Consider the following 14,463-nt stretch of genomic DNA (forward strand, 5'->3'; position numbering starts at 1 on the left):
CCCTCAGTAGAGATACTAGATGCACTGATTAATCCAAAGAATGAGTTTATCGAGGCATTCATTGAGGCTTATTTATGATTGATGAAGGAGAAATGGCCAGTAGCGTATTCTCAACAACAATCTACCGCAGTTTGGATCCAATCCACATGCACAAATCGACGTAACTGTTAAGCAACTTTTTCTTAATCTAAATCACAACGATCATGTTTGATGACTGCATGAATTGGTATTTCTCAAATACATCTTTTAGCATAGTACCATAGGTACGATCCTTCAAACCCGTGCCTATTTAAAACTCCCAGCTTTAAGTCAAATCAGAAGAGGCAAAGAAGCCATCTACACACTTCATGGCCATTAATACATGATTCTGTCTATTCATCAGCAAAACCAATCATACTGCAAAACGGGGTGGAGCGCTTACCTTCATCGAATCGTGAGTGAGTCCTCCGAGATGAGGTAGAAGTGTCACACAGTCGTGCTTCAGTAACTTCGGGTTCACAATCGGTCTCATTCCGTCAGCTTTGCATGCTCAGTATGAGGGGTTACTGAGAAACTTACTCGTTGTAATGGACATCAAGCCCAGCCAACGCGACAGTGCCGTCCTCTATGGCATCACACAACGCTTCCTCGTCTATGCAACGGCCTCTAGCCACATTGACAATCCGAATACCCCTCTTCATTCTAGAGAAGATATCCGCCGACAGGAGGTGGTGCGTAGTCGGAGAGTAAGAGCATGACAGAACCAAGCAATCCACGGAAGCAACGAGATCCCCAAGATCCTTGTGAAATATCACAGGTGGCAAAAGCCCCTTGACGTACTCATCCTCATTCTTCAAAGCTTCCAAGACTCTTCGAAGATTGGGCCTATCGATGCAGTGAACCTCCATTCCGAGGGCAGCCGCCTGTCTTGCGACGGTTTGGCCGATGGAACCCATGCCGATAACGCCGAGCTTCTTCCCAAACGGGTCGACTGCATTCTGAGATGAGTGTCTTAGGGCCGGTAGAAACTGCCCATTGCGGAGCATTCTTTCGTAGTCATTTAGCTGACGGAATACCGAGATGATGAGGTAGACTGCGACCACGGCAGTCGCTTCACTCCCGCCCGTCGTGTTGAAGAATTCGACACCACGGGCGTTAAGGCCCGGGATATCCTCTTCTTCAAAGCCATGCCCAAAGTTGACAATCATCTTGAGAGTTGATGGAAAATGTGGCAGCGCTCGTCTGGTCCAGCCTAGCGCCACTTTCCCGTTGTCAGTTGGAGTGCTGATGACGCCAATCCGCATGATTCCATCGATGTTCTGGCAGGTGCCGGATGTCATGGACTGGTAGAAGTCGTCCAATTTCGGGAAGTCGTATGTCAGTATTTCATAACTTGAGTTGAAGTCTGCCCATACTTTGTCGGGTATGTTGTCGCAGGGTGAACCAATGACGAGGATCTTGCGTTTTTGCTGCATATCTGGTGAGGGTGATGGTTCCTGGGTGAGTGAAGGGGCAAGTCCGAGGATGAACTGGAAGACAGCTGGTGGAAAGATGACCACTTGCTTGGAACTTATTGCGTCAGACTGCAAGATCTTGTTGTATTCTGTCGAATTTGTCGTATTCTTTCTCATGCCAATGTCAGGTGTTCTGGTGTAAGTCAGCTCCCTCGTTCTCAATTCCCCTTTTGGGTAGTAATTCGAGGTGGACCATGACATCGGCCCCCACGCTGCACCACTCGTAATCCGATCTCGCTTGACGTGGGTCTCGGTGCGACTAAACTGGACTCGGAAAGCCCGACTTCCCCTCTTTCAACACCAAAATTAGCGCCTAGAGTCATTTATTGAATCTGGTGATAGTGCTGAAAGAGGCTTGATCGTGGTTCAAATCTCGGCTTTTGCTGACTAAGAGACGCGCCTCGATCGCCACAATGGCTTCAACCCCGGCCCGCCCGGTAAACGATACGAATGAAGCACTGGCTAGCTTCTATGCCAAGTGAGTGAAAATTGACAGGCATCCTTGCACCTTCGGCTCGCTAATCTCAAAGTCAGGGTTGATGAGCTTGAGAGTGTCTTCATCGATAGTACGTCCAAAAATTTGGGTTTGGCTCTGAATCAAAGAGCCATATTTAACTTCAACCTCGAATAGGACTGGGAGATGCAATCAAGATTCCGTCAATCTCTGCTTATGCCGACAGTAGAAAGGATGTGTTTGCGGTGAGTTAGATGAAGGAGCCATATGTCATCAAGGCATATAGATGGCAGCACCTAATTTGAAAGCAGATGAGCGAATGGGTTGCGACCAAGCTGAAGGCTGTCGGTGTTGATGTGACACTCAAAGACCTTGGCAAGCAGGAGGGCACAGACCTTGACCTTCCTCCTCTGGTACTAGGACGCTACGGCAGCGACCCCGAGAAGCCAACGGTGCTTGTGTACAGCCATTACGATGTTCAGCCTGCATCTATCGAGGACGGATGGAAGCATGAGCCGTTCGTGATGACGGTGGAAGAAGACGGCAAGATCTGCGGCAGAGGCACCTCAGACGACAAGGGTCCTCTCATTGGCTGGATCAACATGATAGAAGCTTTCCAAAAGGTTGATGTAGACGTACCCGCCAACCTGGTCTTCTGCTTTGAAGGCATGGAAGAGACCGCATCCTTTGGCCTCCGGCAGGGCCTAGAAGATGAGGCGGACAAGTACTTCAAGGACGTCGACGTGGTCTGCATTACAGATGTTGTTTGGGTGAGCGATGAGCAGATCAGTGTTCCTCAAGGACTCAGAGGCATCATCTTCTACCTCGTCACCATCACTGGTGCCAAGGTGGACGCCCACAGTGGCGGATTTGGTGGTCAAATATCAGAGCCAATGACCGACATGGTCAACATCATGTCTTCGTTGGTCGATTCGAATGGCAAGATTCTGGTACCTGGGATTTACGACAATGTCCAGGCCGTCACAAAGGAAGAGTATGAAAGCTACCAGAAGCTCAACATTTCGGAGGACTCTTTGTATGGTGGCACCGGGGGCAGAGGCCTCCATGATAACCAGGCTGACGCTCTGGTCGCTCGGTATGTTAATCCGCACTCAAACCTCAGATCAATATGCTAAATGCTACTTTTGTCCCATAGATGGAAGAAGCCATCTCTTAGTCTACACAGGATAGAGAATGCCCTACCCGGAGCCGGAGCCGTCACATCCATACCTGCTAAACTTGTTGGAAAGTTCAGCATCCGTATTGTGCCTTTCATGAAGTGGGAGGAAATTGATGAGCTGGTACGGAAACACATCAAAGACCGCTTTGAGAGTCTCGGAAGCAAGAATGACATTGAAATCGAGTGTCATCCGAATGACTGGTTCTATGAGGAAGCAAGTCACTGGAACTACCAGGCCGCTATCCAAGCGACACGGGACGTATGGGGTGTTGATCCTGCCCTGACCTGCGAAGGTGGAAGGTTAGTCTTTGCATCGAATTCCAGTGTGTGATAGACCAGCACTAACTGATCCCAGCATTCCCATCGCTTTGGATTTCAAGAAGACCTTGAAAAAGAACGTGCTTCTTATGCCCGTTGGTCGGCCTACCGATGGACAGCATTCCACTAATGAGAAGTTGGATAAGAACAATTAGTGAGTCAATGTGCAGCACCAAAGATCTCCAGTTACAAGAAGGCTAACCCCAAATAGCATCAACGCCATCAAGCTCTACGGAGCTTATCTCAAAGAGGTCACAAACTTTTGGCGTCAGAGCAAACAAGGCTTGTGATTAGATTCTAGAGATAACAATGAGTTGTAAACCGCAACTATCTTTCCACAACGGTCTCAAAGGGTAAAAACCAACCGAGTCAATTTCTGGATCGTATCTGTGAGAGCAAGGGTAACAGCTAGCGCGGGGTGCACCAAATTGCCGTAATAGGCAATATTGAACGACCAGGTGAGGGGCATTGAAAATGCGGGGCACGAAATAGTGGAACACTTGAATCGCATCTATGAATGCCTGACGTAGCATCGCTCGATTCCTCGAGGTTATCAGTTTGCAAAACTCGGAGTACTAGAGCTCACTGCGAATTTCTCTTCTTACATGTTGCACTGGACTTTGTCTCTTTCATCCGCCCAGACGACGTCCGCGTGCAGCACTGCAGCTACACAATGTGCCCAATCAACGGTGTCACAGATGTCAACACCAGCTCCAATTTTCATGACTTTTCAACCCAGCATACGGCTCTTGATCTGACGATTGACTTTGATCGCAAGATCTTGTTTGGACAAATCGCTATCACTGGCCAAGCAAAAGTTCAAGGTCTTACCGAAATTGTTCTAGACACAAGTCATGTTGTCATCAAAGGAGTAGGCCATTCAGGGGAAAAGGCACCGTGGATATTGAAGCCCGACAATGGAGAGAATGGCAGTCCATTGTATATCGAACTTGGGCGATCTTACAATGAGGGAGAAACCATTGAGCTCACAGTACGTTGAGTTGTTGATCCTGCTATATCATCAACGATGGAGCTAGCTAATTGAGACGCTGGCAAGGTGGACTTCGAGACGACCGAGAATACTACCGGCCTTCAGTGGTTCAGCCCCTCGCAGACGGACGACAAACATTATCCATTCATGTGTGAGTGCTGAGCTGCATTGCGACTTGTCGGTCTCAGCTAATGGTCGATAGTCTCCCAGTGCGAACCGGTTCATGCCCGCTCCATTTTCCCATGCCAGGACACACCATCCATCAAAAGCACTTTCGACATAACAATCCATTCAATACTTCCTGTCGTGGCGAGTGGTGTTCCTGAGGCCGAGATAGTCTTCTCACCGATCAGAGATACGACCGAACAGAAGACATACAAGTTCAAGATGGAGATTCCAATCTCGAACTACCTGTTCGCCGTAGCAAGCGGGTGAGTCGTTTGAAGATCACCCTCACATATACCATGAATTACACAGCTCTTAAAAGAAACTTGGCTGAAGGGAAAATTGTGCCGAAAAGCTATGTTTACTGCGCCCCTGGTGACTTGGAAGCCTGCAAAGAAGAGTTCAAGCCAGATTTGCAAGCCATTATCAAGTCTGCAGAGGTAAGATACTGAGTCATCACGAGAGGAGTTCAACTCACACAATTCGCAACACGCTAGAATCTCATCTTCGAGTACCCATGGCCGCTTTACAATCTTGTTGTGTTACCAAAGTCCTTCCACCTTGGCGGCATGGAAACCCCCATTTTCAACTTTTACAGCGCCACAGTTGTCTCGGGAGACCGAGAGAACATCTCTGTGGTCGCCCACGAGTTCGCGCATAGCTACAGTGGCAATCTCGTCACTAATGCGTCCTGGGAGCACTTCTGGCTGAATGAAGGATGGACTGTCTGGACCGAAAGGAATATCGTGCGCGAACTCAGAGGAGACGATGAGGTCGAGCTCCAAGCCATTGTCGGTTGGCAAGACCTCATTCAATCCATCGAAATGTACGGTGGCAACGACAGCGTCTTCACTAGCCTGGTACTTGAGTTCGAAGGTAAGAGGCCGGATGATATTATGTCCAAAATCTCGTACGAAAAGGGCTACACCTTCCTGTGCTATCTTGAGAAGACCGTTGGGCGAGAGAAGTGGCTTAAGTTTGTCCCACATGTAAGCATCACATTTTGCTGCCGACTCGAATTTGAGAAAGCTGACATTTCGTCAATCAAGTATTTCCGGACATTCTACGGCGCTGCCGTTGACTCAACCCAATTCAAAGATTGCGTTGTTGACTTCTTCTCGCTTGATGCTGCTGCTACCTTGGCACTGAGTCGCGTTGACTGGCAATCGTGGCTTCATAAGCCGGGCGCACCTCCCAAGCCAGAGTTTAGCTCTGAGCTATACAAGAAGGCTCTTGAATTGGCAGATCGATGGAATAGCCTCTCAACCGATTCTCTCTTTAAGCCATCTTCCGATGATGTCAAGGGCTGGACTGTAGGGCAAGTGTTGCTCTTCCTCGATTTGCTCATTGAAAGCCCGCAACCAGTCCCGGCGAGATACTGCAAGTGTCTTGACGATCTCTATGATGTGGGAAAGTCTGGTAATCTCGAAGCTGTCACCCGGTACCTGCGCGTCGCGCTTCGAGCCGGCGATCATGGCGTTTTGAAGCAGACTGAGGAAGTCCTGGGACAGACAGGAAGGATGAAGTTTGTGAGGCCATTGTAAGTTGCCACGACGAGAGCACAAGTAATCAGTCACAACACTAGTACTGACCCTTCACAGATTTAAGGAATTGTTGTCGGTTGACGAAGGGCTGGCGTTGGAGCTGTTCGAGAAGTATGAAGACTTTTACCATCCCACTTGTCTAAGACTGATCAGAAATCTGCTCGAAGAACAAAGGCTCAAGAACAACTAGTCACTGTCTTAATTTCCCTTGGCTTTGAACTTCACTGAATTCAACACGTTGGGGGGCATCACACCGATACGGCGCTCCATCCGGAGTACACATATTTACATAGACTCACAACAGACTTTTCAAAACTTTAATTTCGGCAGTTCGATTACATTAATAAATCATGCCGGTATGCTGAATGGCACGCAATCGTGAACTGGGCTACACTGAGGACGAATCACCTCGATGGGCATTGTCTCATTGAAACCAAAAAACTGGGTTGAAAATCAATTAGACATGCGGTTCATCCATTTGAGTTTGAAACTCACAGTGGACAAAATACAAGTATCCATCCGAGTGTCCAAAGAAAAAGCAAACGATCACGATCCCTTATACTTTCCTATTTCCAGCAATTCTAGAAGACTTTGCCGGCCGAGTTTAGAGTGCGACAGCACGGTCCGCCCCTAAACTTGGTTAAGGTTCGCTAACTCTCGGTCGATGGCTTTTGCCCCCACTGGATTGATGATGATCATGGAACAGTTTTCATTTCGTAAATAATGAGAACGTGACATTGTTGAAACATTTTCATTCGGATGCAGCCGCCATCGGGTTGGTTGCACTGACAGTGTCGTATGACGACACCCTCCAATATGCTCCCAGGGTATGTCACTGCTAGTCTGCTGTAGCAATAACCAATCCTACCTTGTCCCACGACCATGTCAAAGCTGTGCGTATTAGAAGCCAAATGGAAACATCGCTTATGGCCCAGAGACCGAGGTGGCAGCTTGCCAAACCTGAAGATCGGTATAAGTACCGACCACATGTTCTCCTTCTTGCAGATGAAAAGTCCCCATCAGCGCAGTCGCCGACACCTTGGTGGAGGAGTGGTTCTGAGAACTTCGGCAACTCCTGCGCTGGAACGAAATGTCTTAATTCAAGATCTTGGTTGTATTTAGAGGTTCTGGAATGCCATATTTGATGCCAAGCGCTCCGCTGGTTTCTTGTTTCTGGCGGAAACGAGTCAAGCACGGACTCGGCCTCCGATAAACGGTGTTGCCAACACGGCTCGCACTGTCGTTTCCCTTGCTCTGATTTGCTTTTTCCTTCTTCGATCATCACTGGAAGGGGGCCCATGTTATCTTCGTCGTCAGCTACGCCACGTGGAGGCCTGAGTAAGGCCGTCGTCGCCGTCGCCGGCTGGGATAGAGTCTCGGACCTGCCCCAAGCCGAAGGTGGGATTCCGGACCCGATAACCCTTTTTATCCTTCCGGCGGTTGTGCATGTTCGTCCCAATTCGTAAGTTGGCATGTGCTTGTCTTGTGCTTGAAACTTTCATTCGTCCGATGACCCATCCCTCCATCCACGGATCCAGACCCTCGGTATGTGGGATGCCAGGTGGGATGCTATCAGGGAAGTTGTAGGTTTTTGAGTCTCATCATGGTCCACAAGACACAGATTACGGATAGGCAAATCGGGCCTCGGTCGACTTCCATGCTAAGATTTTACCTTTGGATGAACGCTGCATCATTGACACCCCTGTCCGGCATCCACCGAATGGGCAACTCGAGACGAATAGACGCCGGGGGGCAAATCTTTATCTCAAGCATCGCCAAGTGTCGGATTGGAAGCCCAATTCGACCGTGAGTAAGGGTAGAGCAGGGGCCACCTCGAGAGGGTACAATTACACCTCGACGGTCCACCCAACCTCCGGTTGGAATCTCCCTTCTACTCCTTACGCAGAATCAATCAATACAGAGATATTGATACTTCGTCACCCCCAGGACCCTACGGTTCGAACCAACTTCCCTGTGATAGGGATACCAACACCAAGTTTGCAATGGGGCCAGCGGATCCCCAAGCCGCATGCGCGGCTTCTTTCATAGGGCCGTCGCAACTTTTCTGCATAGCCGGTGGATATCTGCGCTTCGGAGCTTGAAGAATCTTGAATTCGAAAATTTCCCCTCCGGGTCCTTGGGCTCCTATCTTAGGAGAAGTCTAGGGAGATCCCGAGGTCTTGGCAAGGTCGTGCTGTCAGTATAAGTGAAACTTGTCTCCCTTTTCTCCAAAGCATAAGAACAATAGGCTTTGCTCTTCACCAAATTGCTTGTCGCTTTCTCTGCAGATCTTTTTCTAGAACTGCCCGTCTCTCGCTGATCGACATGAAGGCACTCTTTTGAGCCTGGCCTCGGCCATTGCCGTCGCTAGCGCATCGCCTGTCTTTCCCGCCCACGGTCACAACGGTCACAACGGTCACAACGGCCACAACGGAACATTCTCTAACTCTACTTGCACTTCTATGAACCAGAGAAAGGCATGGTGCGGGACTGTGGATACCTGAGGCAGTGGCTGGTGCCCCAGGCACCAGCTGCCCGATCCACTTCCTGGTTGATCCAGCCCACCGCAGCCACCTTTCACCTTCACCACAACATCACCAACCAACCGTCAATACCAGTCGTATTGCCTCATTCCTTGCCTCGTTGGTCCAGATGAGCAGTGTGTACTGCCCTCACATGGTGAGTCGAAACCAGGATCTCTAAGCGAATTTCCTATGGGCATACTAACATAAGTGAACAGGCACACTTTGGAGAACCAGGAGAAATCCGACTACCTCCAGGCTGTCAAGTGCTTGTTCGAATCACCCGCCAAGACGGGCATCAAGGGTGCGAAGACAAGATGGGATGAACCTCAAAGCTGCCACGTTGAACAGTCTAACTTCATTCACGGAGTCGGGTAGGTTTCCTGAAAAGTCACGGCCCAGTATTTGTCTAATTCCCACATTCAGAGCCTTCCTTCCCTGGCACCGCCTCTTCCTTCGTCTCCACGAAATCCTCCTCCAAGAAGAGTGCGGATACACCGGTGCCCTGCCCTACTGGGACGAGCAGCGCGATCTTGAGGTGTTTGGAACCGTCCAGAAGGCCTCTGTTTGGGGTTCGGACGAGTTCAGCTTCGGAACCAACGGTGTCAACACCACCCAAGGTACCAACTGCGTCATCGATGGTGCTTTCGCCAACACGACCCTTCGCATGGACCAAGTTTATGGCATAGACTACTATGAAGAGTACTGCCTCTCTCGCGAGTTTAACCAGACTGCATTCACTTTCGCCAACCAGTCTTACGTTGACGAGTGCTATGTGAAGGAGACTTACAATGAGGCCAACTTCTGCTACGTTAATTCCCCTCACTCTTGCGGCCACCTTGTAACTGGCGGTACTGTAAGTAACATCATCATCTCAATCCCCAGTAGTATTTCTAACTTCTGTATCAGATGGAGAACCAGAACGCCAGCCCTGGTGACCCGATCTTCTTCCTGCACCACGCCAAATTGATCGTCTCTGGTGGGACTGGCAGCTCGCGAACCTCTCCTCCCGCCTCAGGGATATGAGCGGTCAGCTCATTCCTTCCACCTTCATCATGGAGCAGAACCGCTGGCTCACCCCTTCTGCGGCTTACCTCGACTATGACGGAGACGCGGGCAACGATACCACCCTGAACCACGTTTTGTGGATGGCTGAGATCATTCCCAACAAGACTATTGCTGATGTCATGGATCTGAGATCCGAGCTCCTGTGCACGGAGTACATTGTTGCTGAGAATTAGAAAGAGTGCTTGCACTATGATGACGCGAGATGGTTGATCCCCGATTTTGCGGGTGCAGATATACCCCTAGACATAGATTTCCCAAGATAATAGACATAGACTCCCAAGCTTTTAGCTGCCAATAGCCGAAATTCAACATGTGAGATTGACACTAAAGACCGATGGCACCTTTTTTTCTTTGACGTTGTTGTTCATGGTGTAAGCTCGGGACACGGCAAGCTATATTGGCATTAGTACGTGTCTCGGATATACCAGACATCAGGAAGAAAGATTGTCGCTCGGCTTTATGTACAGTCCACTTCTGTAATCCCGATGATTGAATTCGCCTGCCGCCAAAAGTCCAGATTCCATTGATCAAAGCCACAAAGCAACGGCATTAGCGCCGGGACTAAGCTGTCTCGCGACTCGGGAATATCAACCTGAATTCTTCGATGAGCATCGACGATATTGAGTTCTAGAGTATAAAGCTTGGCATGTGAAGCATCAAGACTTACTTGCAGATTACAGACCCGTTTCAAGTACAGTGTGCGCAGTAGACGTCATAACCCCTTTCGCCATACAAAATATCCGACGTTTATTCCCTGCTCACCATGTCTTTCCCCGATAAGCAAGTCCTTCTCGTAGGTGCCACTTCCGGCATCGGAGCAGCAATGACGGATAAGCTTGTAGAAAACGGTGCCAAAGTCATCGCCGTCGGTCGGCGCCAGGAACGACTAGATGCATTTGTCAAGAAGCATGGCTCGACCAAGGCGGCTTCCATCAGGTTCGACATCACAGACAGGACAGGTCTCGATGATTTTGTGAATAGGTCAGTCCCAAGGAATATTACTGCCCACAAGCACCCCGCCCCCTCCCCTTCCCCCACCTCGGAATGGGGTACTTGACCCGAAACGTGCAAACGCCTTGGGCGGACTTGATAACTCCATGCGGCAAGCATAAGCGACCTACTGTTGACACTTGAACAGGGTTGTTGATGGGTTTCCTGGTCTGGACTGCGTCTTCGTCAACTCAGGAATTCAAAGCCCAATCAAGTTGTCGGAACCTAGCAGCGTTGACCTGGACGCCTTTCGCGAAGAGATCAACGTCAACTTTTTAAGCGTTGTCGACATTTCGGTCAAGTTTCTGCCGAGACTCCAAGACAAAGCAATACCGACAGGTTTGATCATTACCGGCACACATCTTGCTCTTATCCCTGCGGTGACTTTGCCGGCATACTCTGCCTCCAAGGCAGCTCTTCATGCCTATGTTTATTCTTTGAGGCAACAACTACAAGGGTCTAGCACTAAAATCATCGAGATTTGGCCTCCCCTAGTGCAGAGTTAGTCATTCAATTTGCTATTTGTGTTGGTATCCCTATCACAGGGATGTTGGTTCGAAACGTAGGGTCCTGGGAGTGACGAAGCATCAATATCTCTGTATTGATTGATTCTGCGTAATGTGTAAAAGGGAGATTCCAACCGTAGGTTGGTTGGGTAGTCGCGGTCTAATTGTACCACCTCGAGGTGGCCCATGCTCTTGCCCTTATCCGCGGTCGAATTGGACTTCCAATCCGACAATTTGTAATATCAAGGACAACACTGATATTTTTCCTAGCCGAGTTGCATGATTACATTGGTAAGGAGAAAGGTCGATCGATGGGAATGCCTGTTGATGTGTTTGCCGACGAGACATATAAGCAGCTTGTCTTAGGCACCGAACACATTCTGGTTGGTTCAGTCGGTCCCGAAGAGCCATTTTTGGAGTTGGTCAAGGCAAGACAGAAGCAGTCAGATGATCTATCGAAATTTATGCTCTCTCTCCCTCCTATCTAGGGAAGGTGTCAAAAGCTTTGAGACTTTTAGTATCTTGATTCTCTTACTTCCTTAGGGTGCTCTACTTACGCTCATCCAGGTGTAGCTCATGCCACAATTTAAAATTACCAAGGTGTCCAAGCTCGTTCAGAACGTAATGTAAAATATTCAACTCCATTGATTGCATGTACCTTAACAGGATAGCTTATAGCGATGCTGCCTTACGGTGACTGAATTGTAAAGAAATCATAGCACCGACTTTTCGCGCTTCGTATACCCGCTTTCCCAAAACCCAGGCCAGTAATCAGGAACCTCCTCAATGATGAACCTAGAAAGAGCTGCGCTGGTCTCAGCCGGCTTTTCCATGTTCGCCCAATGTCCAGCTTGCACAGTAACTTCGGTGAGGTTGCTACAGGCCTGGCGCATTGGCTCGGCCACTCGAGTGGTCTTGGTCTCGCAAACGTAGTCGAATGCTGCATGAATGAGTAAAGCAGGCTTCTCAAATTTGCCATCGTTTGGTGCCTTTGAGTTGAACTCGTGGTTACGCTCGTGATTCATGTAGTAGGCTGATCCCGGCCAGTATCCTGTCTTTTTCATCGCTTTGGTGAACTCATCAAAGACATCTCCCTCAAGGAGGGGAGCTGGGAGTTGATCCGGTGATGGAGGTTTTGGGATGCCGCCGAACCAACCTCCGTCCTTTCTAACTGTAGCAGTGAATGTGGGCTTAGGGGGATAAACTGGCTTGCCCGGTTGCCACAAAGCCTTGTTGATTCCCTCAATATCCTTCTCGTACCAGGCGATACTCTTCTCAAAGTCCTCTTCGTAATGGCGCATGTAGTCCCATTGCCCGTAGGGATATTGGTCCTCGGGATAGACCTGGCGGTCAACAAAGGCCAGGATGTTGTTCAGTCCCAAGTCGAGTGTGCGATACGGAACGCAGACGTTCACCAGCGCCTTGACAACTTCAGGATGCTGGGCAGCAACTGTTGAAACACACGGAGAACCCCAGTCGTGACCGATCCAGATGGCCTCCTTCCGACCGGTGTGTGCGAGGAGTGCCAGAAGGCCTTCGAGAATGCTCTGCTGGGAATAGTCCTCGATGACTTTGCGGGCTGTTGATTTGCCGTATCCGGGCATGTCCGGTGCGATGGCCCGGAATCCTAGAGCGCTGAATGCCTCAAGCTGAGGTTTCCATGCTAGTGCAATTGCTGGCCAGCCATGGACGAATATGAGGAGAGGTCCATTGACTGGACCAGCGGCGAGATAGTGAATGTTTTTGTTGTCGGCGTAGCCAACATCGTGTTCCTCAAAGGTTGGCATTGTGAAGATCGTGATGAATTGTATTGGAACGTGTTTCATCCGTGGCTTCGGGAGCCTGGTTCTTATACTTCATCTCATAGTCATTGCAGAGTACCTAAAGGCTGCAGTGGAACCAGACTTTAAGACTCCGCAAATACATACCCGCCTCTCCGCGGACCTGATGTAACAATCAATCAGTAAATCATGTCCACAAAGAGTAGTACGAAGTGTAGCTGAGTAAAACGTCGCTGCATATGCAACCATCTGTAGCCAGCGAAAGTGGATATATTTTGTTACCGCTTCGCCCGAATTGGCGAGCGGCTGATCTGAGCATTGCTGACTGGCCGGAGTCCTCATAGTCCGCAGGCCATGTTTCGGCTGGATTATTAATACCAGCATTGGCGCATGTACTTGTGAGGTAGTGTCACCTTTGAAACCCCGCAGTGCCAATCACTCCGGCGTGTCAATGAACTGACAATCTTCCTGTCCGTAACCTCGGCTTCGGAGGTCTTGTATGAAGCGTAAGGAGGAGGAATATCCAACGAGGGCAATATGATGTGCTCTGGAACGCAAGTATCCAATGAGAGGTACTCGAATACGTGGCAAACTGGTGCGCAACGTATTAATTAGCCCCAAAGCAAGTTGGGCAAGTAACCAGGAACGACGCTCTAGTGTTGCCCGCATCGGTCGCACGCCCCCGTTGATTGCTTTGAAGTGGAGTACTACCAGTTCAAAGCTCTGATGCTTTAGCTTCCTCGTCAAGCTGAACCTAAGATAGTACAGCAAAATGTAGATCGGATCAAGAAATTATGCCGCATCCCGCGTTACGGCTCTCCGATTTCCCCGATCAATCTGTCTTCAGGGCAAGCAAATGAGACACAGCTATGACTCCTCACCTTCTAGTAGCGGGTCTAATCGGAAGCGATGCGGCTACAGTTTTACTGAGGCGGTGTCAGCAAAGCCTTAGCAAGAAACATAGTACTTTGCAGGAGAAAATGGTCCCGCCCGCGGACACAATTTTCCGACTCACCACGCTACCTGATTAGACTAACGGCAGCTACACTCGACAAAACCGCCAGCGCACGGTGGGCACTTCTACCAACCGTCACAGCGCTGCCCCCATAAGCATCGTCAGATATTGACCTGTGCACTTACCAACACCGTAACGTCAAAAGCCAGTTGTCCTAAGCAACGGCTATATGTGCTTCGACCGAGACCTTGAATTACACGTCGACTATGTGCCAAGAACTGACTGATGATAGAAGTTCGGTGGGTTTATCCCGAATGCAACATTGCCGAGACTAAACCATTCCGTCCAGCTTGCTAGGTTTTGTGGTCGCTCCCGCGGACTTACAGGCTACCAACGGACTCATCGGATCTTCAGGCGCTCATTGATGCGCCCCATCATAATCATGGTATGAAAATGTCTACTTCGGTGTTACCGCGGGCCCGCGTGTGGCAACAAG

At 49.5% G+C, this 14,463-nt stretch overlaps 6 protein-coding genes across 6 annotated transcripts; 4 read left to right on the forward strand and 2 right to left on the reverse strand.

The window, feature by feature from the left end:
- Positions 1-187: 187 nt before the first annotated feature.
- BDP81DRAFT_353909 (uncharacterized protein) lies at positions 188-1,585 on the reverse strand. Its single transcript, XM_060586256.1, has 3 exons — positions 559-1,585; positions 422-506; positions 188-367 (listed from the first exon to the last, which is right to left on the reverse strand). Exons 1-3 carry the CDS (start codon positions 1,452-1,454, stop codon positions 305-307), a joined length of 1,044 nt encoding a protein of 347 aa, XP_060442642.1. The 5' UTR covers positions 1,455-1,585; the 3' UTR covers positions 188-304.
- Positions 1,586-1,791: 206 nt separating this feature from the next.
- Positions 1,792-4,064, forward strand: BDP81DRAFT_353912 (peptidase family M20/M25/M40). The gene is made up of 7 exons (XM_060586257.1): positions 1,792-1,971; positions 2,028-2,059; positions 2,125-2,192; positions 2,259-3,043; positions 3,104-3,427; positions 3,483-3,599; positions 3,657-4,064. The coding sequence occupies exons 1-7, from the start codon at positions 1,907-1,909 to the stop codon at positions 3,733-3,735; spliced, it is 1,470 nt and encodes a 489-aa protein (XP_060442643.1). The 5' UTR covers positions 1,792-1,906; the 3' UTR covers positions 3,736-4,064.
- On the forward strand, positions 4,051-6,447 carry BDP81DRAFT_433580 (peptidase family M1-domain-containing protein). Its single transcript, XM_060590870.1, has 7 exons — positions 4,051-4,436; positions 4,503-4,587; positions 4,639-4,867; positions 4,957-5,041; positions 5,099-5,590; positions 5,651-6,141; positions 6,203-6,447. Exons 1-7 carry the CDS (start codon positions 4,119-4,121, stop codon positions 6,333-6,335), a joined length of 1,833 nt encoding a protein of 610 aa, XP_060442644.1. The 5' UTR covers positions 4,051-4,118; the 3' UTR covers positions 6,336-6,447.
- Positions 6,448-7,730: 1,283 nt separating this feature from the next.
- BDP81DRAFT_483011 (uncharacterized protein) lies at positions 7,731-9,908 on the forward strand (the record flags this gene model as incomplete). Its single annotated transcript, XM_060595038.1, has 6 exons — positions 7,731-7,926; positions 8,477-8,627; positions 8,886-9,041; positions 9,094-9,523; positions 9,577-9,639; positions 9,702-9,908. The coding sequence occupies exons 1-6, from the start codon at positions 7,749-7,751 to the stop codon at positions 9,906-9,908; spliced, it is 1,185 nt and encodes a 394-aa protein (XP_060442645.1). The 5' UTR covers positions 7,731-7,748.
- A 590-nt stretch (positions 9,909-10,498) lies between these two features.
- On the forward strand, positions 10,499-11,719 carry BDP81DRAFT_325138 (uncharacterized protein; the record flags this gene model as incomplete). Its single annotated transcript, XM_060584950.1, has 3 exons — positions 10,499-10,716; positions 10,874-11,226; positions 11,502-11,719. The coding sequence occupies 3 exons, from the start codon at positions 10,499-10,501 to the stop codon at positions 11,717-11,719; spliced, it is 789 nt and encodes a 262-aa protein (XP_060442646.1).
- Positions 11,720-11,739: 20 nt separating this feature from the next.
- BDP81DRAFT_64886 (Alpha/Beta hydrolase protein) lies at positions 11,740-13,197 on the reverse strand. Its single transcript, XM_060596103.1, has one exon. It carries the CDS (start codon positions 13,055-13,057, stop codon positions 11,945-11,947), a length of 1,113 nt encoding a protein of 370 aa, XP_060442647.1. The 5' UTR covers positions 13,058-13,197; the 3' UTR covers positions 11,740-11,944.
- Between the last annotated feature and the right edge of the window lie 1,266 nt (positions 13,198-14,463).

This window comes from Colletotrichum phormii (genome assembly GCF_030913505.1).
Source record: "Colletotrichum phormii strain CBS 102054 chromosome Unknown BDP81scaffold_16, whole genome shotgun sequence".
NCBI classification, from domain to species: domain Eukaryota; kingdom Fungi; phylum Ascomycota; class Sordariomycetes; order Glomerellales; family Glomerellaceae; genus Colletotrichum; species Colletotrichum phormii.

Bases quoted from the DNA above. Each gene is read 5' to 3' on its own strand.
- BDP81DRAFT_433580 (XM_060590870.1), top strand. From the start codon at position 4,119: ATGTGCCCAATCAACGGTGTCACAGATGTCAACACCAGCTCCAATTTT. The intron at 4,588-4,638 runs GTGAGTGCTGAG...AATGGTCGATAG, and splicing joins CAAACATTATCCATTCATGT to TCTCCCAGTGCGAACCGGTT. The intron at 5,042-5,098 runs GTAAGATACTGA...GCAACACGCTAG, and splicing joins CCATTATCAAGTCTGCAGAG to AATCTCATCTTCGAGTACCC.
- BDP81DRAFT_353912 (XM_060586257.1), top strand. From the start codon at position 1,907: ATGGCTTCAACCCCGGCCCGCCCGGTAAACGATACGAATGAAGCACTG. The intron at 3,044-3,103 runs GTATGTTAATCC...TTTGTCCCATAG, and splicing joins GCTGACGCTCTGGTCGCTCG to ATGGAAGAAGCCATCTCTTA. The intron at 3,600-3,656 runs GTGAGTCAATGT...AACCCCAAATAG, and splicing joins AAGTTGGATAAGAACAATTA to CATCAACGCCATCAAGCTCT.
- BDP81DRAFT_64886 (XM_060596103.1), bottom strand. From the start codon at position 13,057: ATGAAACACGTTCCAATACAATTCATCACGATCTTCACAATGCCAACC.
- BDP81DRAFT_353909 (XM_060586256.1), bottom strand. From the start codon at position 1,454: ATGCAGCAAAAACGCAAGATCCTCGTCATTGGTTCACCCTGCGACAAC. The intron at 507-558 runs GTAAGTTTCTCA...TGACGGAATGAG, and splicing joins CTTGATGTCCATTACAACGA to ACCGATTGTGAACCCGAAGT. The intron at 368-421 runs GTAAGCGCTCCA...ATGAATAGACAG, and splicing joins TCACTCACGATTCGATGAAG to AATCATGTATTAATGGCCAT.